At 38.7% G+C, this 23,721-nt stretch overlaps 1 protein-coding gene across 11 annotated transcripts in view; it reads right to left on the bottom strand.

Annotated features, from left to right (window-relative positions):
- Positions 1-23,721, bottom strand: part of MAGI2 (membrane associated guanylate kinase, WW and PDZ domain containing 2) — a 720,301-nt gene that overhangs the window by 145,961 nt on the left and 550,619 nt on the right. For all 11 annotated transcript variants that reach the window (XM_017745908.1, XM_008642498.2, XM_017745910.1 and 8 more), the window contains 3 exons: positions 13,995-14,052; positions 6,929-7,050; positions 5,307-5,489 (listed from right to left, as the gene is read on the bottom strand). In XM_017745908.1, coding sequence (XP_017601397.1) covers positions 5,307-5,489; positions 6,929-7,050; positions 13,995-14,052 — 363 coding nt within the window. The remainder of the gene's footprint in view (positions 1-5,306; positions 5,490-6,928; positions 7,051-13,994; positions 14,053-23,721) is intronic.

Genomic DNA, 23,721 nt, shown 5'->3' with positions numbered 1-23,721 from the left:
TCCTTCTGTCTTGAGTACTCCACTTTTTATAAAGGTTGTAAGATATTAGCCTTACTGTGAAAAAAGTACGCATTAATGAAACTAGATAATTATTGCCTAAGCCTAGTGACATTGTAGGGTCAACCACCTGATAACGGCTTTGGGTTTGCTCTTACTCACTTAAATAATAACATTTAAGTCTTTGTAGATCAACAAGTGTGGTTTCTCCAATTTGCTTACATTTAAAGTAACCTCAACTTCTTGAAAAATTCATCATATGCAGAAGATTGTTATGGTCTTGACAGTACATCCACAGACAGCAGCAAGGCCATGGGTCACTCCTTCCAGCATTTCTATCAGCTCATTCCCTTTGGAGATCTCTAAGGTGCAGTAGAAATTCTGAGTGGTAGATGTGGGACCAATCCCTAGCTTTTGTCTCTAGGCTTCATCCTATCACAGTCATACAAAAGTAATAGGATGTCTGTTTATATGGTAGGTGTAGACATCTGTATTGTAGACAAGTATATTTGTTAGCTGAAACTTATCTTTATGAATTTCCATCTCTAAAATAGATCAATCAATATAGAAAAACTACCATTCCCGAGAGAACAACATCTAAAAAAGCCCAATTCTGCATTGTTTACAGATGATTTAGCATCTTAAAGCTGGCCAAGTATATGCTTGGCAGATGAAATGAAAAAATATGTTTCCCCTTTCTTGATTCACACTGTTGAGCTATGACATTTCACCACACATTTATGTTTCTGGAAAGTTCAACCTGCAATGACCAAAGATACTCATCATCCAGAAGGGTCATCACCAGACTCCAAGAACCACTTGAGCACCATGTCTTTGAACTGTTCCCTGGAAACTTTCAGCAAAGGAAATGAAGCTTGCTGAAATGTGGAGAGTGAGAATCTTTCCCTGAGCATGATTATGTGGGAGTGTTTCAGTTTATCCAGTCCATTGAATAACCTTGAGAATCGTAGGAGAGTTCTTGCCTTTGCAGCTTGAGCTTTTATCTAACTCAGCCACAGGCCTAAATCTTTGTTTGCCTTAGAACAGCAGTCAGTCAAAATCAGTCACTGTACAAAAATCTTTTCATGTAGATGCAGTCTTTTACCAGTGATGTTCACTCAGCATTTTAATGGAATGCAGGGGCCTCTTAAATATAGACAGTATTCTATCAGCTGCATGAGGCTTCAGACAAGACAAAGCAATGTAACCTCCCAGAAAAGAATGTGGTATCAGCTCCTAGGCTGTCCTGAGGTAGACAGAGATGCTGTGGAGTGTAATGTTCATATACAGAAGCTTGATGGAGCTCCAAATGCTAAAACATGTCCTAGAAAGGCATTTTCAGGATTATTAACAGCCATTAGAGCACAGATGCTAGATTTACATGAGGGCATAATAGCCCTACAAATTCCGAAACATCTGGCAAATAGGATCAGGAATGTAATTTTGGTTGTTTTTGACTCATCCACTGAGATGTGGTTCCTCTGAGTCTGCTTGTGAGGTTTATTGTGGGTCTAGGACAAATATAAATACCTCTTAGTGCCCATCACTGAGCACCAAGTGGTGCTGATAGATTATCAGGACCTCAGATATCTCTTGTTGCCTCTCAGTGCTCTTGGTTTGCCTCACTGCTTTGTTTCACAGCAATGCCAGGTCACTGTCAGGCAGCTGCTTCTGTGTTCCCAGTGGCTTCCAGGCTTTCAGCAGTGTTCCTCAGGGGTCAGTACTGGGACAGGCACCATTAAACATCTTTGTTGGTGATTTGGACACAGGGATTGAGTGTACCCTCAAGAAGCTTGCCAATGACACCAAGCTGTGTGATCACATGCTGGAGTTCCACCTGGTTTAGTGGAAGGTGGACCTGTTTCTGGTATGGGAGGTGGGACTGGATGATCTTGAAGGCCCTTTCCAACCCAAACCATTCTATGGCTCTATGTTCCAAAGGATGAAATCCAAAATTGGTCCATTTTGAAACCTTCAGGTCAAACTACTTTGTGTAGTAGAGTGACAATGTCTTACACAGACTCACTCTTTGAACAGCATTTGTACCTGACCCCTACATTAGATTTTGGGTGGAGAAATAAACCAAAGCTACAATGGTAGTTTTCTGTGAGCTTATTTCTTTAACAATTAGCTTTGAAGTACAGCTTTGGTGTCTTCAGCTTGCGGCCAAAGATTAGGTAAGATAAAAGAGATGGTGCCTTTTCTTCCTTTTCCCCCCAAATCTAATGCAGGTCTGAAGCATGAAGATTTCGATAACCACTAGGCCAAAACCACCTTGCAGCCTTGCAAGGGTCAGGGTCCAGAATTATATTAGAGCTGGGAGCACCACTGCCTGTGGTTATCCCTTACACTCAGGTTGTTCACAGATCATTGTCACTACCCTCAGAATTTCTACTATGATGCCCTATTGCCACAATATGATGTTTCAATCACTAATCAAAGCTTCCCATGACTCTGATCATATCTGGAGCACATAAATTGAACAACACACAGTTTGTATCAAAAGAATAAATAAAATCAAATTTAAAAGCTCTATTCATTATCCAATGATGCCTACTTAACAAACAAAAAGAAACTTATGTAATTTCAAGTAGTTTTCAAATGTAAGATTTTAACAGCTTTATGAACAAAAAGCTATTGATAGAACCTGGGAGACTTTCATACCTTCCGCTGATTATATTGTAAAATAGCTGAATAGCGAGAGAAATTCTAATTCAGGAAATGTGAAAAAGATTTGATATCAGAAAATACAAGCACTTTGTTGAACAGTGCTTTTATAAACATGCTGACCTTAAATATATTTTTTCAGTTTACCATTACCATATTTAGAAATTACTTTATCATAGAAACCATGTTAGATGCCACAATCCTTAGTCTGAGATTCTCCAATTACTTTACATCAGAATCTGTCACTCTTCTTAAAAATGAAGACATTTGAGCCCAAAATTTGTTCTGAGATCTAATTTTGTATGTTTGGGGTCACATAAGTATAGAGTGATTATATATTTGAATGTACATTTCTGCTTTGCATTCCTAATGTAGTTGAATTAATTACCTGAGGATAAAACCAATGCTATTTCTGTGCATTTTAAAGCACATTTTTCTTACATATTCTCGTCACAATCCATGACTACAATAATGACCATAAACAGTACTATGAAACCCATGTTCAATTTCAGCATAAAAATTCAAGTAAGTTTCGAGGATACCCTGTTTTCCAGAGGAAAGAACTCCATATGACCAAGTTCACTAATAACCAGCCCACACTCCAGAGGGCTTATCAAGTAACTATATTTGAGTGCTTAATCTGAGAATGCTAAACCATGACAAATAAGGAAAAGCTCTCATGCCATGTATTAGATAGTATGAAAATCTTAGGGAAAAATGAAGTTTATGTCACTGAAATCTTCTGAACTTCAGGAAGTCCGTTGTATCCTTTGTTCACTTAATCACCTAATTTAATAAATTTTGCCTTTGGTAACTAAATTGCATTAAGTTAAAATGGCAACATGAACCGAGAATTAAAAAGCTATTAGATGAATGTATTTTATAAAATCAGTGCCAAAAATCTATATTCTACTTCTTTCTTACGTTTTACTTCTTCATATAAATTTTCTGTTTATCTATTTGGCATTAGAAACATCATGCCGGGTATAACATTAAATTTCAAGCAAATTCTGTTTGTTTTGGTTTTTTTTGGTTTTTTTTTTAAATAATACTTTTCACAACCTTCACACTTCCTACTTGCAGAGTTCTGGAGAGTCCTACAAAATAAACTAGAATTCAGGGTGATTTATTCTGACATATGGATATGACTAGGATAAAAAAGTTGACAACAATAAAAGAAGGATGAAATGAAATTTCCAGAAAAATCACTTCAGACTATTCCACTTGCATCATTTGTGCCTGTGTGAGTTTGTGTCTGCTCCCTGTACTGTAACACACTAAAAGGATCCTTCTCTGCTGCTGTTATCCATCCACAATGATTAGTTATCAAAGTTTAGAATATCTTCACAGTGACTCTGGCCACTATGAACTTGGTTTTCTGCAAAGGCAACAAAAATCTCAAACTACCATGTCTTTCTTTCAATGTCTTGGTGAGAAATGGAAGGATAAACTACGCACGCCTCATTACCAATGTGCAGCATGATTTATTATCTGAGGAACAAGGACTGAGGGGAAGAGATGGTACAGAGTGACAGGGCTGCTCAAACACAGGAACACAGTACTTCAGTCCCTACTAACCAGCTGCACCTGTGGAAAGCCCAACCAGACCTAAAGAACAAAAATCACACAACAATAGAATGGTTTGTGTTGAAAGGGACTTTCAAGGTCATCTACTACCCTTGCCACCCACTAGACCAGGTTGCTCAGGGCCCTGTCCAGCCTGGCCTTCAACATTTCCAGGGATGGGGCATCCACAACTTCTCGGCAAAAGTCTTCACCATGAGAGTGGTGAAACGCTGGGACAGGAGTCCATGTGGAGGCTGTGGAATCTGTGTCTCATGAAATTTTCTCAAGACCTTGAGAAACCTGATCCAATCACAAAGTTAGTGCTGTTTTAAGCAGGGAGTTAGTGATTGAAGGTCCCTGCCAACTGCAATAGTTCTATTATTTTCTGATTTTCTTTTCCTAAGGAAGGTGACAGCTGCTTGGAAACTGAATTCATCTTCCTTCAAAAGAGTTTCATCCATACAGAGACCTGATGTGACCTTTCAGACAGTGGTTTGCAATCTTTATCAATCTGTGAACATGAAAATGTTTGCAGTGGTGGTCCAGATCTTCAGAGCAGCTTTAAAGCTCTTCAGAGAAGTTTCTTTTATTTCATGAATTTTCACAGATTCTTTATTAATAGGACAAAAATGCCTATGTGTCCATATGCCACACTGAAAACTCTTGTGATGGTTCTAATGAGAACAGTATTGGATCAGACTCAACTGATTATTTTGCAAAACCATCCTTTCTAAAGAAATAAATTTGCACTTAGTAGTCTGTGTTCTCTCTCTCTCTTTTCTTTCCACGCAGACTTCCCTCAAGTAAAAACAGCTTATAAACCGTATCCCATTTTTATCTAGGAAAATGCAGAGATCTTTCCTCCCTTAAAATATTGGGAAATGGGAAAAATAAGCTACTTGGCATTTATTAGAAAGAAAAGTTACAAGAAAGTTTTACCAAGAAACTTACCTTTTCTACATATTAACACAGAAAGTCATATGGAAAATGTATGCATTCATGGAGAGAGTGAGACTCAGAAATCTATTTCTCATTCTATTTCTTATATAAAAGAACAGAGGAACCTTCATAACTACCTGTTTCCATTTTCCCATCTTGTGCTGCAGGCCCATCAGGAATTACACTCTTCACCTGGAGAAACTCATCCGGTTCGTCCCCACCAATGATGGTAAATCCAAAACCCATGTTGCTTTTCTTAAGAGTTGTGCTGAGGAAAGTCCCCTTCAGCTGTGATGCATCACGAGTGAAGAGTGGTTTTTCTACATCAGTCAACACAAACAAGAAAGACAAAAGTTCTGATCTAGTCACAACACAGCAGAGACATCAGATAACAATACTGGCTGCAACCAAGTGACAGTGTATCAAAGACAAGAAAATAAAGAGTGCAGGCATTCCAGGAAAAAATATTTGTGAGTTCTTGTACTAATACAAAGCTTAAAACATATTTCTTATCTATGGCAGATCAGCCATAAATGAAGAGATATAAATATCCTTTGATATTAGAAATCCATGTAGAAGTGGATATTGTGTGGCTAAAATAATTACAACAATAAAACTGATCTGTGAGGTAATTTAAAAACCTCTTTCCTAACCTATAAATTCAGCTTTGTCTACTAAGTAATACGTCCTTCATAATTTCCCTCCCAACCACAACGAGGAAAATATCCCCTCTGAGTATCTCATTGCATTTGTTACCAAGAAGGGCTAAATACTAGGTGAGCTTTCCTCTCCAAACACACGGGCTTTAGGCATCCAACAAGTGACACACATGGACTGCTGTGCAAGCTTTGTGTCCCCTCCTTGCGTGCCTCGGGGTGCAGTGTGGGTGCTGGTGGCTCCCCATGCTTCTCTCCTGTGCCGCATTCGGTGAAGGAGGGCTGGGGAAGGTGCGGAGTTTGTGACCCCAGCCGGTCCCAGGGCGGTGGGGCTGGCGGCAGTGGGGACGTACCATAGAGCGCGCGTGCCCCGGCGGGGTCGCGCCGGCACTGCGACAGGTCATTCACGCTATGGCACCTCTTGGGAGCAGGGCGCAGGCGGACAAATTTGGGTCTAGGTAAGGTTGATGAGGCGCTTTCTACTGTTAGAAAGGAGAACAAGCCTCATTCTCTGACTGTAACCTTACATTAAAATTAATTTGTCTATACCAGTACTGTTTGCTCTTATACAGCTCATTTTGAGTGCTTTAGTTTTTATGTTACCAAGTGGCTGCATTCTTGTAAACTCCTGTAACACTGTGCTTGAGGCTTTTAACTTAATTGATACTTGCTAGATGAGCTAGCTTAGAAACATACCAAACATCAATTAAGAGTAATTTAGAGAAAGTACAATTAAGTATTTCAGTGTTGCCAACCTCGGGTGCTCAAGAGAGAGTCGTACATTCTCAGGAACAGAATTTATGATTTTATTGAGAAAATTACTTTGGGAGTCTCATTGTGCTTTCAGTTTCTCAGCCTTTAGGAAACACTAGATTCAACTTTTCTGTTTTTTCTCTGCACCTCTGAAGGTTTTAGTTGGCTCATCAGTCCTGCAACTAATGGAATCTGGACATCTTAAGGGAGAAAATTGCTAAGATACAGGTGATAACCTTTTGAGAATTGGCAACACTACTCTTTTAATCAGCCTATGACAAAATCATTGTCACATAAACAGAAGAGCAGGATCTTTCATCTTAACTAAGATAGCTGACATAGTACTGTACCTCGGAAACCTTGGGCCTGCATAGGCTTTGTTCCAAGTTCTGCGTTGGGCATGTTATGCTGCTGTAGCTTCCTTTTTGCTTCTAGGACAGGGTTTTCAAATTGAGTTCTTCTATTTATGTGGCTGGAAAAAATTTGGTTTTGATTAAAAACCGGGTTCAGTTGGGTAAAATGATAATTTTCACAGTAGGGTGCTGTATGTGGCTAATGCATGTGTGGTTAGAGAGCGAAACCATGATGGACCCCCAACGGGCCTGAGTGTGTCCCTTACATTTCACAGAATTTCATTGGGGATGAGAATATACAGCCAGTGCCCTGAGTAATGAACAGCAGTGAGCATCATCCTATCACTTCAATACACTCTGCTACAGACAAATGCTTTTGATCCATGGGACTGCAAATTCAACAGCAGCACTGCTGAAACATGCTACAGCAACAGCTTTTCATGTCTTCAGCATGACAACTGTTCTGTGTATGATTCAAAGGATCTCAACCAGTTTTGTGCATTATTATCAATTGGTTGTAAGCAAAATTATTCAATCACTTGACACACAGAAAAAGAAAAGCCTAGAACACAGAGTGCTTTTATGATGGTAATTTAGAAATAAATCTAACATAGGTAATAAATTGAAGATTATTCCTTTTTAATACTGTGGTGCGTATCTGCTCAGCTGCACAGAAAAATCAGATGCAGAAACTAAGTTAGATGGTAGATTAGAACTACATAGGTCATATATGAAACACAAGAAAAGATAGTATACACATTTTTTCTTGATGATTTACATTTCCTACTACAGCTCATTAAGTACATCTCTGTCATTACACCACTATTTTTCTGCATTGTGTTTAGAACTGTGATGTTTAGTACATACTGTCACCATATCCTTGATTTTAATTCTTTAAAGCACACATCTTATCAGTCACTGAGCAATCTTACAGTCTTGTCCTGGGATAAGTTTTGCATGTTTTCTGAAGGAGGCAAAAGTAGTAGGCTGCACGGAACAAATCTGCAAGATGATCACAATAGAATCACAACAAAGAGAAGGGGCTTGTGCTTCAAACACTGTTCTGGGGAAACAAATACATATGTGCAGAAGGGAAGGCTTATGTCACTCCTTATTTGTTGTCACTGGGCTACTATCTACTGAGGTCTTCTCAAAATCCAATCCCAATCATGGGCTTTAAGCACTTGGACAGGTGACCTGGGAACTTTCAAAACTCCAAGATCCTAAAAGGGTCTCTCTTTTTTTACACTGAAATGACCTTTTATGCCACATTAAGCACCTTTCATGTCCTTTGGGATTCTGATCCTACCACCGCTTCAAACAAATTAAGTGTAATTGCCATTGGGAAGGGAGGTAGAGGAAATGCAGCAAGTCCTGTGGGAGTGCAATACACTTGCAAAATAGGATTTAGTGGCTAGTGTTAATGAAATGAAAAGACTTTCAGTCATGTAAAAGAATATTTGATTTAATGAGATGAAGTAAATGTGATAAATCCTGAAGGTGATACTTTGTTCACATGACTATAACTCATTCAAGTGGCTGCTAACTTACTCTCATACTCTAAAATTTTGATTAATAGTTTTCAGTAAATTTTGGTCTATGTTGCAGACAAAGTTCCTCTCATTTCTTTTCTTCTTCAGACAGGCTGTTTAAGATTGTAGGCATTCCTTTCCTAGACTTTTGCTTTCTGTTATTTCTAGTAATTGTCAGGGTCTTCAGCACCTTATTCTACTGCAAACCTAGAAACTTATGATGAAAGGAAGAAAAGCTTTACAAGTTAAAAATGGAGAAAGCAAGACTTACGTGCATTAAACAAGGTAATAATGAACTACTAACATAAGCATGAAAAAAGTAATTATGTGATGTGCTTATCATATGATATATTTCCATATTGTACAGGAAATACTGCTTTTGCCTTTAAACAAGACAGTGATGAAACTGAAATACTACATGAAGTTCTGAGCACCCATGATCAAATGAAATGAATCTATGTGAAAGGTTTTACAGGAAGACCTGTGAAATAGAATCTTCTGTTATAGAAGATCAAAGGAGTTTTAGCTTTTTATTCAAGCAGAATTAATTCTGATATATAATTGCTTCTATGAATATATTTGGAAATAAATACTAGAATGTATTAAAGATGCCAGGATTTCAGACTTCAGTTCTGTAGGCTTCTCACAGGAGAAGCCTGAAGTTAGAAAACAGCTCCCAGTAGGAGATATGGAGTACAATATCTAGCTTGTTTTGTGTTAGCATTTCATAAGGTCAAAACCAGGGTTGTTACACAGTGGGTTAATTGCTTCAACAGAGGGATCATCTCTTACTTTAGGGGCTCTAAAGTATCCTGCCCTGTTCTCCAGCTGCCCTCCACAAGAGCTTAGGTTTCTCATGGCTCTTTTTGCCATATCATGCAGATGTAATGGATATCCAAGATTACACTCCAGCTCTTTATTCAGGACCTTTCACTATGCTTAGTGCCATGTTATAATTGCAGGGCACATCTCGGAGCTGCAGGAGGGCCCTTGCAGGCCTAGGTTTCAACTTATATGTAGTTCTGTGATATAAAAGAAGTTGGGATTTTAGCTAATATCAGATGTGCTCATGGCTCAAGAAAGATTAATTACTGTGGTACTGACATCACAGCTAGAATCTGTTTTCTACTGCCTACCTACAGTTTCTAGGCAGAGTTTAAGTTGTGGTTTGGTCCATTTACACAGAAATGTCTTTGATAACAAGTATCTTGAAAATGACATTTTGTCCTATCAGATCAGATAGGAAGACTGAAAGAGGTACTTGAAGCACCTCATGTTGTTGGTGCAACTTTAATAATTCTAAGCTCCAACTTATATCCATCTTTTGACTGTTTTATGGTAGTGTGCAGTCTCAAAAGCACAATGTGAAATTTCCAACTAATTTAAAAAAAACTGCATTAAATATTGTGTCCAAGATGAGTCAAATAAAAGAAAATTATACTGGTAATCAGTCATTTTTATCAGTCAGTAATACTATACTATGTTCCTAGACTGATGATACTGAAACACATCTCTTTTATGCAATTTTAAGTGCTATACAGCTTCATGGCTAAATCAGAAAATGTGCTCCTGATGAGTTTACTTGAGAAAGAAGTTATTAAGCTAAGTAATTCTCTTTAAAGGACATTCTAGCTTTTCATCTAGCTACTTCAACAGCATACAAAATATATATTACTAGACTCGGCCTTCATAAGACAAGCCAAATGAGAGTTTTAGAGATGGTTACAAATAAGTGCTTTTGTGGTTAAAACAGATTTTGGATGGTAACCAAAATGTATTGCTCATTTCCCATAGGCTCTAATTCAGTGAACAATTCTAACTTAAATTTTCTTCCTTTATTTTATACGATATATTAAATCTAAAAGCCTAATCCAAAGACTAATCCAACAACTTTCTTCTAGTGCCATTGTGGCTGTGCACAGAAGGAGTGGCTGGTGCTGCTGGCCCCTGTTAGCTCACTGTGTCTTAACCGGAGACAAACCCTCAGAGGCAGGATGTGCTTTTGGGCTGCATTTACCTGTGAACTCAAACTACTGTCTCTGTGTGATGAGGAGGTACCATCACCACCAGCCAGCCTATAAGACACAGACACAGTTCCACCCTCTCATCAGTCAGTAGGGCCAGGCTAAGTTGTTTTTATGATAAGCTTCAGGTTCGATGCACTTAAGACAACTGAAGCACATCCTTAGGAGATGTGTGGGCAGTAGTGCCTAATTTGTAGATTTTACTTGATGGTCAAGGTACTGAGCTCTGACACAATGGTAGCAGGTCAGAGCATGTGCACCAGTAGAAGGAGTTTAATCTATCTGCTTTTCTTAGCTACTTTAATATATGGGGTGGGTTTTTTTTTCAGTTTTTCCTATAGCTTTTGAAATTGTTGCCTATTACCCAACAAAGTAATTCTGGGGATCAGGATGCCTATAAAATGGATATTCTAATGCATAACATGTTAGTGCCTATCTACTGTTTCTATTCACATTTTTCAGTTGATAACACTTTATAATGACAAAAAGACCTGAGATAACTTTTTCTATTTGAGTAGTAACAGATTGTTCGTAGAAGTTGTAAGTCAAGGAGGTACATTTTTCCAGAGTAAATGCCTGTATGGCTAATTTAGCTGTTCTATTAAAGAGCCCATGCCTGGAAATTGAGCTCTGTGTTGTACTTAATCATCCCTAAAGAGGGAAACAATTTTTTGGCAATTAGAATCCCGAAAGACCCAGTGCACTCTAATGACTATTTTCTCTCCATAGCCCTGCACAGCTCAGTGCTGTTAGTTCTTAGTTTACAGATTAAGACCAGATTGCATGAAAGTTAACAAACATATTAGCAAACACTTCTCATTTATGTCAAACATCTACACATTACAAATGAAGTCTGGACCTGCATAACAAAGCAAATGAAAATTATAATAATATCTCACACCTACATTAATGCATGATTAAGAGAGGTAGTTATACTGGAGACCTTTTTTTTTTAACAGAATTTGCAAATACATTGTGATTAGTCTTTATCAACTCAACTAGCAAGAGGTTTAAGTTTCTTTGTTTTGGTTTGTTTTCTTTTTTAGCTTTTTCTCTGGTCTCAGAATATTTGAGCTGAACATGGCTGCTCCTTGTAAGGTGAAATGGAGCCTGTCTGCCTCATTGCTCATCCTTACATACTTCCCATGGCATAGAAGTATCTCAGTGAGCAGAGCACAAGCTCTTCTTTCATGAGGATTTTGTAGGCCTGCCTGTAAACTTGGACTGGACCTGAATGTGTGGAAGTTTGGTTTGTAATCTTGCTTTTCATAATTTACCTACTTTTATGACATAATTAAGAGAGTTTATTGTAATCTGATTATATCTAGTTAAAAATGAACTCATCTGTTGAATACTGGTAATAAAAAAGCTGTGACTGTTATATATTTTAGCAGGCAAAAATGGAAAGCAATCTTTTTTTCAAACTTATTGAGCTCAGACAGCAAATTAAACTACAGCTGCATTTTACTGGCTATAAAATTCCATGTGAATTTAGCAGGGCTGCAGTTTCAATGCCATACCATGAGCATCCATTCCACTTCTAAAAACCTCTGAGACTGCAGTAGGTTTGATGTATCTGTCCATGAATCTTACCTAATCATGGTAGGATTAATAAATTTCACACTAACAGCCTCAAAATATGTAATTGCACAATAACATCTGGGCCTGGCGCCTTGTGTCTGTTTACCTGTGGTTGGACACAAAATGCAGGTAAATACTTGTTCCTTTTCTGACTCTGCAGTGTAGTGTGAACCTTGCTGGTGCCAGAATGCCTTGGGCTGCACTAACAACCAAGCGGAGTCTCAGTAAGAGATTAATGCACAGAAATTGCACAGCACCCGTTACACCCCAAAATACACTAAAAACCACTGGGAGAGAAGCCTCACTTACACCCAGCAGCTGCATAATTGCATGTGCAAGTACAAAATGATATGAGAACTGCAGCCTCTATCTACCTGGGGACATCATAAAAGAGCTCAGGCATTACAAGGGGGAGTAATTTAATGGTATTAGTAGGGACTTCAAAACTTATCTTTTTGGTTGGATCTGGACTGACTAAGGTGACTTGAGCTGAGCAGCAAAGTAGATGGGGCTGCTGGCTCTTTCACCTGAGGGCAGGAAGCAAGCTGGTGACAAGGAAGAAGAGCAGGTGCTCTGGCATTTGGAGAATGGGACAGAAGGAGTCAGCAGAGCAGTGACCAAACACCACTTTCAGTTGTTTGTTTGCTTTGTAGAAGGCTGAGGAACATGCATGGGCATCCACAAGCTGCTGCTGTGGCAGCAGGTAAGAAAGGGGCATCTTATGTCTTCTAGACCTCCAGAAATCAGATGATTTTTTGATCTCCCTGCACACCTGAACCCTGGCATGCTAACAGCAGCATATCCTGAAATCTGGAAAAGCTGCATCCCCAATGCCTGTCCAGGGCAATCCTGCAGTCAGTGTGTTGGTATGGATTCAAGAGACCAAATTAATAATATTACACACAAAGGAAATTTTCTATTTTCTATGAAACAACTAGATGAACATACTGCTTGAGTGTCAGGGTTTGAAACTGACATTTTAGGTCAGGGGCCATATTCTCTAAAGATCTCTCTTGTTTAATAAAAGGCACAAATGGATAGTTGTTTCTCAACCTTTCAAGTGCTGTCTGCACAGTGACAGGAGTGGTTTTCTCTCTTCTCTCCTGCATACTGTCTGTAGAGAGCAGAGTGAGAACTGACTCCTGAACAAGTACCACAATCTGAATTTAGATTTACTTTGCATAAGTCTCATTCACTGTGCTAAATTAAAAAGCAGAGGAACTCATCTCTCAGATTTACTTATTTTATGTACAAAGTGACCAGGCTCTACCATTACTTCAAACAAAAGTATTTTGTTGGCCTTTGCACAGAGGAATAAGGTGTCTTTTTTTTTTTTCTTGTTTCATGACTAAAATATAATCTAAAGAAAATGAAAGCAAGAATTGTCCTTTGAAAATAGAATTTATATTCTTTTCAGCTGCATTTTTAAATACAAGATAAAACACAACATCCCTAAAATTTTATATGCAGCCTATAAACAACTTGACTTCTTGTACAAACAGTATAAACACCTGATTTGCAGCAACTGAGGACTCTCCAGAAAAGGATCTTAACTGAGCTAAAATGAGTATGCTTTGCTCTATTCATTGATTAACAAGATTTATATCTTGCTGGATATTCAAAGCTTACATAGAAAATGCAACATCTATTTAATGAATATGTTCTTTGTACAAGTATCAGCTGGAATGGTACCGTGAAACCAGACCCTGCATAAAGAGAGTGACTGAATGCCTGAGTCACTGATTGGGACACTTTGAATGTATCTGGATACATTAGCTGCATTCATGACTGAGAATTCCTGGTATACCCCTAGTTTAACATGTCAAGTAATTGTACCCATTCCTTGCCAGGCTGAGCATTGCAGAAGGTGCTAGTATTAGTTTATGACATATTAATAGGAACTTAATATTGAACTTGGGAACTTACTCAACATAATAAGTGCCATAAATGGGATCATCAATTTTCTCCCAGCCATATGGAAGCTCTGAAAAACAAAGAGTTATCTCTCTCAGTAAATGCATTACAGAATGCTAGATTTCTAATAAAAAAATTGTGGATCTTTGCTGGGTGTTGAGGGAAATAATAGTGAAATTAGATACAGTGACCAAAGCAAATGCCAAATCTTGAACACACCCCATGGCAGCCAAAAGTAGCAGTAACTTGGAAATTTGCATGCAAAACCAGCTCTCAGTCTCTAAAGCAACACATTTTGGTTGAACTTTATTGTTCCAACAGTTGTACCAGCCAACAACTGTAGCACATCTTGTGTGACATCACTGCCAGAGGAAGTGAGGGCATTCTACTTTCACAAATAGGTACACACAAAAAAAATTATTTTGCTTTTTGAGCTTTTTTTCTTAGGAATCCTGGAAAAGTTGGTGTAGAAGGAACAAAAAGAGTTTTTCTCCTGCTATATAAGTACAGTAAGTATACTGAAATGTTTGCACCATTCGTCTTACTGATGGCAATTCCAGAGTCTCCAAAGGCATCCTGTTCCAAAGTTTAGTTATATATCAGGAACATTGGAGTGCAGAGCAGTACATGAAAGTACAAACCAAAATAAGATACTGTAGCATCCTCTGGACATAAAGCTAACTACATTTTGCAGAACAGAGATCCCTAAAACATTCTGGTCTTAACAATCAAAATGTTATAAATATTAATTCAATAATCTTGAAAATCAATCTGCCTTCATTTATAACCAAACTGCCACATATATATTCATGTACATCCATACTTATTTTATTATCACTCACACTGAATGCTTAAAAAATTATTATACTGCCAACAGAATTTCATCTTGTGTTTAAAAGGCACCAGACAGAGGCAACAAGTATCTCGGCTGACATGAACAGAGTAAAAAACCTCAGTGCCAGATGTGGCGACTTTGATGGAAGAGACTCACAAAAGGATGGGCATTCCCATCATGCACAGCTGTTGATTTCTGTGCAGTTAAAGAGTATGACACGATGTATGGGGAGTGGTAATGAGATTCTATAAGAACATTTGATTCTGGAATTCCTTATCTCAGATTTTTTTTTTTTGTTTTTAAACTCGGTTGCGCTATTTTAAAGTAACTTTTTGGAGACAATAAGTACTGAACTAGACAGAACAGAACTGATGTAGATCATATTGAACAGCCATTAAACTGGACATAAAGAAGCACTCCTGGATGACTTGGGCTTTTTTTTTTTCACTGACAATATGAATAGACAATTATTGACATGCTCAAAGAGGAAAGTAGGAAAGTAAAGCCTGAGTGGCAAAAGGGAGGCTAAAGGGTTAAATGGCAATGTTAATCTCTGCTTGTTACTTCTCCTTTAAATGCATCTGTAATAGCTGATCCTTTCTTGAGTGAACCTGTTTAGACTACTGTGGTCTTCATGTCACATTGCGCCCAGGGGATGTTTCTGCTCAGCATATTCCAACCCTGCATTGAAGGATACAACCCTCTGCCAGAGAGAGGCAGATGAGAAACGCCACGTTTTTAGCAGAAGGCTTAATGTTGATATTCAATTTTTCCTATTATTCTTAGAATATTGTTAGCTTTGAAACCTTCCTAAGTCCACACTCTGAACTGCTTTTGTCAGGGCTATTTTGTTATTGTCACTTCAGAGGAATAAATGCAGCATAAGCAGGTCACAGAATTACAGAATGGTTGATGTTGGAAGGGAGCTTTGGATGTTGTCTAGCCCACGCCCTCTGCTCAAAGCAGAGTCATCCAGATCAGATTGCTCAGGACCTCCTTCAATCAATGCTTGAATATCTCCAAGGACGGAGACTCCACAACCTTTCTGGGTAACTCTGTGCCTTTTGCCTCCTGTCCTGTTGCCACACCCCTGCAAAGAGCCTGGTTCTGTCCTTGCACCTCCCTTCATGTGTTTATTTAGATTGATAAAATCTCCCTTGAACCTTCACTTCTTCAGGCCAAACACTCCCAGGTCTCTAAGCCTTTCTTCATAGGAGGGATGCTCCAGTCCCTTCATCACCTTAGCGGCCATTCACTGGACTCTCTCCTCTATGTCCATGTCTCTTCTGTACTGGGAGCCCTGGATCCAATACTCCAGCTGTGTCTCACCTGTGCTGACTAGAGGGGCAGGATCATTTCATTGATTTGCTGGTGATGCTCTGCAAGGCAGCCCAGGAGGCTGCTGACCTGCTTTGTTGCAGGGGCACGTCACTGGTGTGTCAAGGCTCTAAGCACTAGAAAGCCCTGGTGATGCTCTTTCCAGACCTTCACAGAACTTGAGCAAAATGAGGTGAGTCACCCTACACTGGCTCTTGCAAAGTCCTGTCTATCTTGGAACAAGACTGTGTAATGTATCCATAAATATACACAAAAGAAATCAGCTGATGCACAAATCCTGTACTGCCCCTACAGTAAGTTTCATTGCCAACTCATGCATGATAAACAAGGCAAAAATCTGCTATGAAAAATGATGCTCTTACTAAACAATATGACACAGAATGAATATAAAGTATTAGCTTAAGTACTATTAGTACATTTTGTTTTTATGTAACCTTGCAAAGTTTTCTTCCCCGATTTAACTTAATATTGCTTTCATATCTGTCCATCTAAAATTACATCTCCTTAGAGAAAAAGTTGGATGGGTACCAGTAAAACCTGTACATAAAAATACACACAAACAAACACACATCCCCATATACATACACACACAGGTGTGCATAGGTTCCTCTCCCAAACTGCATTAGTAGAGGCATTTTTTTTTCCAATTATGAAATAAGTAAATAAGAAAGTAGATATTTTGTCCAAATTTAAAAGTAGGTATTTTTATGTAGCTATATACACTTAAAGTATATGAATGCAGATGACTTATTTTATTTTAAATTTTTGTGAAAATCTGAAATAATTGAGGACTCACTATTAACCTATTGGCCTATTTTTTCCTAAAGTAATAAATAATTGTATTTATGAACTGGCACAACTACTGAGAAGGAAAAAGAAAAATTCCATTTACTAGTGCAAAAGTCTGTTAAAATTTAATGAATTGGACATACTAAGGAGAAACCACTTTTAAATGCATGGATTGAACCACTGATTATCTAACATCATAAGATAGCCACACGTTCAGAAGAAAGAAAAACAAGACTACCTTTGTGTACCATAATAAACTCCCTGTAAGGTTATGCTCTAATTTTATTATTCCACTTAAGATTCAGCCCATAAGCTATGTTTAATTAAAATTCTGTGTTGACCAGTAAAACAGAATTGCTAGAGCACAAACCCCAGGCCCCTGCCTGTCGAGTATGGCACATAAGGTTAGTGGAGTGTAGTTTACTACAGAGGTTCTATAAGAAGAATCTTCTGCTACATTAGCTTTCAGGAGCACCATGATTATTTTTCATTACATTAAATAGTGGCATCTATTCCATTTTTCACTATTGAAATGAAAGATTACAGGACAGAAATACTTTAGTGCTTCATAAAACAGGAAGCTAAGCATTTGCCAGATTAGGGGTGAGGGCACTATGGTTTCTCCTTTTGATTTCACTGTGCCCAGGGATGATCATTAGGGATGAAAGTGAACAGTAAATATTTGTAAAAGAGAATTGTTGTAAAACACTAGTGAAGGAGACTGCTGATGGCCACCATGATGTGAATAGGGAAAAGAGCTATATCTTACAGCTCATATTCATTTTTTACCATCAGCATGCTCATTTGTGTACAATTTTTGCAAGCACTAGTTAATGGATATGGTGCTATAATATGACAGACATCTTCATCTTCATGAGCTCAACACTTCTATCTCTCATGGCCTCCATGTCTATTGACTCCTGAAGGCTTTCTCTGTATAGAAGGAAAAAAATTTAAAATCTACCTTTTTAAAAAAATCTTAAATATCTAACATCCTCCTATCATCCAGTGCAGGGCCTGTTCAGGAATATTAATAAAATCACCATTTAAAAATTAGTAATAGCTTCTGCAGTGGTTGGCAATTCTGACACTATGAGTGGATGAAAAGGAGCTAGATAATCTGTATGGTATGTTTGTATCCTCCAGTTTTCACAATGCATGCTTTATTCCTTACAAAAGAAGCAGCATCTAGCCACACCAGCCATCCAAAACAACCTTTGCTCAGTAACCGTCTGGGTGAGCTTTTAATTCAGAAGAAACTGCATTTCTAATAGTTAAATGCCCAGTGGTAATGAAAGTCAAGAAAGAAAGAAAGAAAGAAAGAAAAAAAGAGAAAGAAGGAAAAAAAGGAAAGATGAATATGAATTTAAGCAGGTCACTTTAATAATCAATTGTAGTGCCTTCTCATCACAGACTGCTTATGCTAATGGTGCAGATGCTCTTATTCTGCCTTGTGAAAGCTGTTGCATTTCAGAATGATTTTTAATGGTGCCACTTAACATTCTCTAGGGATGGAGGAAGGAATACATTTTGGATCGCAATGTGCCAAGATGAAAAAGCATATTATCAGGCCCAGAGATTAATTTTTCTGAAGTTTATAATTTGCTAACTGAGTTAAAGAGAGTCATAAAAACTTCTCAAGGTTTCAGAACAACAGACAGCATTGTGTCACTACCCCAATGACAGGCTGGAAAGAAAGATGAGAGCATACTTCCTGATTCAGCTGCAATCAAAATATTTGTATCGTTCAAAGGAGTATAGCATGAGAGACAAAAAGAGAATATAATACCTGCTGTTATTGAAAATACTGTCAGTAAGTATGTGGAAGCTGTGGAAGTCAACATGAGTTTGGTTCACCTGCCTTGTTAACACCCTGGCATGCGCCAGGAATCCTTTTCTAACCTATATAGGAGATTTTTCAGAAAAATACTGTATCTTCCCACTCAACAGCCTGTGCTTGTTTCTTGCTTTCTTTCTTATCTTTTCTTTCTCCCTGTTTCAAGTTCAATTTTGCCATTTCAAGTCAGTTACCTACTACAAAGGATATCAAAAGAGTTGGGTTAAAAGTTACAAAACAGTGCAGCTCCACAGTCCCATGCAGCGTCACAGTCTTCCAGTTTCTCTAAGAGATACAGTCTTTGCAAATACTTATCTCTAAGTCTAAACCAGTGTTCTTCACTGCATAGCTTACACAAGAAAACATTGCTTGTAATACCCTAAGGCACAGCACAGATTCTCAGGGAGTGGATGCTGCTCCTGGCATGCAGTACTGCTCCCTCAGGAGCTCAGGGTGGGAGATATTTGGTTTGGATGCTTTTGTTAGTGTAAGTCCACACTGTCCAGCTGATACATGAAACATATTGTGGTTGTACTGCTGCTCCTGAAACCTCTGATACAGGTTGCCATAAGGAAAGAGAGGATAACAATGCCCAGTAAATATCATGACTTAACCTACTACCCCCATACCTATGTGAATTCTGCTAGGTCACCCATCTGCATTCCATCTGGAGCTCAAAAAATGAACCAAATCAACAGGTATATGCTATGGCAACACTGAGTGGGTGAGGAGAGAAAAAAAATAGATTAAAAAGTTGGAAGTTGAATTATTCACTCTCTCAGTAAAAATAACAACAAAGGTAGGACTGACAATTCCACCTCCACAAAAAAGCCCAAACTGACTATTTCTTTTGTGGAAGATCTGGAAAACCTAGGGAATGTACCACCTCCGAGTCAAGCCACGTAAGTTCAATTTCAATGAAGCTTGTGTTCTCCAACTGCCATTCCCATATCAGCAAATTTCACAGAGTCATGACTGTTTATGTTCTGTCTGCAATTAAAAAGCATTCATGCGCAATTTATTCTCACGAATAAAATGTCATTATGCAAAACTTCTCCTTGCACAATGGAAATAAATGTCTAAGTAACACTCACATCTGATAAATCCATCTTCTTCCTTCTGTGCAGCTTATTGGGACATGCTACACCATTAATTATGTAGAACGTAGATTATTTAATATTATTATAAATTCAATAATATTTTTTCCCAGCATTGTTACAAAGTCAAATACTGGCAGCAGTAGGGATATTTTTTAACATTAGGTGTACTTGATCCCTCTGACACTCAGAACTATGCAACTGCTAATCAAGATTTGCATTAATACAGTGAAAAAGTGTTAACTGAATTACTGGGGTTTTACTGGTTTTGATTTTTTTTTCAATCAAAAAGAATCTATAAAGGGCTTGTTAGTTTTTCATTCAAATAAAAATTAAAACCCCCAATCAATTAGAAATAAATAAGGGGCAAAATAACTTATATGTTGAAAACTTAGCTAGATTACTGTAGGCAGTGCCTGAGATGATTTCCTTAATAAAGATTTAATAAGGAACTCAGTGCTCAAAAGGTCAGTGGGCAATAGCTGAAGCTGGTCAAAAGTACTCTCCATGGACCTTTTCAAGAGAAAGCTAAGCGTTTCTGTTAAAAGATTTTAAACAAATTACAAAATCCTGTTCTCTGTGTATTTATAAAGAACAGATTTAAGGAAAGCAGAAACATTGAAAAAAAATTATTAAAACTTTATAATTTTTTCATCAATTTTGTTATCCTTTTATCTTGTTGTCTGTCCTTACTCTTGCATTATTTCTGCCAGGTGCCTGGTTCATATTACAGGACTTCTGGGGGGAGAGAAGCTTAAACCAGCTCCTTGTTGATCTCAAAGTTCCCACTAAAGTGACCAGCATTTTGCTGGCAAAATAGAGATATCTTACATTTTAGCTACAAGTTCTTGGACAGGAAGAATTGAATTCTGGACAGGAATGCAGCCAGATTTTCTCAGAATAATTAAACAGCAGTGTGCCTTAGCTTCCAAGAAGCACTTGGTAAAATATCTGAATTCTGTGTTAAATTACTCGCTTGTTTTTAATATAATAAAGGGTACATATAAACCGAGTCACTGCAACTCTTGTCCTCACAGGTCATAGCTTTAAACCAGCCCAAGGGGGCATTGCTAGGAATGAAGTCCCTTCAGGATGAGGGGCATTTCTGCAGAATGCCAACTCGCCGGAGGAGCCCGACCCATGCCCTGGTGGACGCATGCCCACGGGCCGAGGAGCTGAGGTGGCACTGCTGGCTGGTTCAAGGTTCAGCCAGGCACATAAAAGGGACTGGCACTGGCACACTCATTTTGCCTGCAGAACAGGAGCCCTGAGTGCATCAACTGCATGCTGCATTATCAATTTGTATTCCTGAAGTTCAGCAGATTTGCTTCATGCCACGTACAGCTCCAACGTGGAAGATCCTGCCTTTGAAACCAATTTTATTAACACAGCTGTTTTATGCTATATTCTTTCAACTTTGAAAAAACCAGACTGAAAAGAAACACTCTTTTTGATCTTTTGGATGTTCAAATCTTTCAGTGCCTGTATTTCATTACTGACTGTATCAATTAAGCCTTGTTAGAAACCAGTGTTTTCTATCTAATAAATGCATGATGTCATGAAGTTAGGCTTTTCTTGTATTTGCTTTTCAGTCTCTTACTTTATTTATATTCTTTCCTTTGCTGTTAAATGTTTAACAGCATACCCTGTGAATTTATGGAGTTAGTGAATTTACAGTTATTATAAAACCTAAACCCTCGAATTTGGCTACTGACCTAAAAAGATCCATATAAAAGTATGTAGCTACTAATAGTACAGACCAAATTTTATGTGAAGCTGCCAGATATTTTGTCACTCAAATTCAACGACTTTAGTTATCTGTTCACCTCTTAACCTCTAGTATAACAAATTTAAAAAGTTTATTATTCTGTAAGAAACCCAAATGACACATTTCAGTGCTGTTTTCAGTGCCACACTTTACTAAGGGGGAAACTGGAATACCCTCAGCCTTTGCTCACAGGGTAAGTACCCCTGCCCTTGCCTGTCTTGGTTGCCCTCTGCTGAACTCCTGTGTATCATGGGGTTCAAAAACTGGATTCAGTATTACAGATGCAGTCTAAAAAGTCAGTTCCCAGCCTGTACTGTTTCAAGATTTTCTTCCTGCCCAGGTGTAGAGCTCTGCATTTGTCCTTGTTGAATTTCACAGGGTTTCTGCTGGCCCAGTCCTCCAGCCTGGCTAGAGCCCAGGGCAGCCATGCCCTTGACTTGTCCCTATGGGGTCACCTGCAAAGCTGACTTTGTTGCCTCCTTCAGACTGTACATTGAGAGTCAAACAGGGCAGATTTATCTATAAGCTGCTGCAATACTCCTCTTCCACAGGCATTCAGGTACAGTGCGGCCCATTAACTGCTACCCTCTAAGCCTCAACACCCAGCAAGTTACTTACGTGCACAGTTCTCCATCCACCCAGATTTTTAATGTCTTAAATATAATACACAAGATTTTGTGACAGTCAACAAAAAACCAATCTTGAATAAGTCAAGATAAATGACATCCACTGCTTTAACTGGATCCACAGATCCAGTAATTTTAGCACCGCAAACTGCATGATTTGTAGTGGGTAAAATACACACTAGCTGTTCCCAGTGCATTAGATGTGGATGGGATGGAGTTCCTTTCCCCACAGCTGTAGTGCTGTGCTTTGCACCGGTTGCTAGAAAGGTGCTGATAACACACCAGTGTTTTGGCTACTGCTGAGCAGTGCTGGCACAGCATCACAGGGGTCTCCCCAGCATTCCCCCCTCACCAGCTGGCTGGGTTTGGGCAAGATCTTGGGAAGTGACATAATCTGGACAGCTCACCCAAACTGACAAAAGGGATTATATGTATCATATGATGTCTGCTCAGAAATAAAAGCTAAGAGAAAGGAGGAGGAAGAAGAAAAATCTTTTTTCATGACATCTGTCTTCCAAAGCAATGGCTATGTGTGCTTTGAAGCCCTGAGTCCTGGGAAGTAGCTGGACATCACTTGTTATGGAAAGAAGAGAGCACCCTCTTATTCAGGTGTCCAGAAATGTTCTCAGAGGATTCCACATATCATTGTCAGGGTCTGACATCTGCCAGTGTTTTGAGTTCCTCTGCTACAACATCTTGAACTTCACTGTTTCATGGTCACTGTAGCTAAAGCAGCTGTTGATTATCACATCTCCTGCTAGTTCTTGCTGTTAGCTCATAACAGGTCCAGGTGTGCATCACCTCTCATTGGCTCATCTGATACCTGTAGCAAGAGCTTATTCCCCAAAACTGTCAGAAATCTTGTTTCCTGCTTGTTTTCTTCCTTGTTGCCCCTACAGCAGCTGTCAGGGAGCTTAAAGTCCCCCATGGAAGCCAGAATCTGTCATCTGAGACTTTCTTGAGTTGTTTCAAGTATGTTTCCTCACCCTGTTCAGGGGATCAGTAACGACAACCTAGCACGGTCTGCTTTACTGTCCTCTCCTCTGATCCTGCCCCACACACTCTCCATCAGCCAGCTGCTCAGGAGAGCTCCATACAGACATGCTGTTCCTCTGCATGGAGGAAGCTGCTTTTTCCTCATCTCCTCTAACCATCTTTCCTGCTCAAACAAGTTATTTTGCCTTGTTTCTGAATGATTTTAAAAATAACAACACTGAACTTTAATTATTTCAATTATTTAAAAATTTCAATCAACATTAGAAAACATTTGTTTCACGATGGCCTTTTTCTCACTGGGCCTTGAGAGTCTCAAGTCAATGTTTCAAAATAAAGTACATACAATAATGCTTTTTGGTTTCTTGGTGGCTTTTTCCTGCCTTGTTACTACAACAAATGGCAATTACTTGATTTTATTTGACAGGCCAGTGAGGCAAATGGATAGATGTGGTA

The sequence above is a fragment of the Corvus brachyrhynchos genome, unplaced genomic scaffold (assembly GCF_000691975.1).
Source record: "Corvus brachyrhynchos isolate BGI_N302 unplaced genomic scaffold, ASM69197v1 scaffold239, whole genome shotgun sequence".
Classification (NCBI taxonomy): Eukaryota; Metazoa; Chordata; class Aves; order Passeriformes; family Corvidae; genus Corvus; species Corvus brachyrhynchos.
This window is presented reverse-complemented; position numbering and strand designations above follow the sequence as displayed.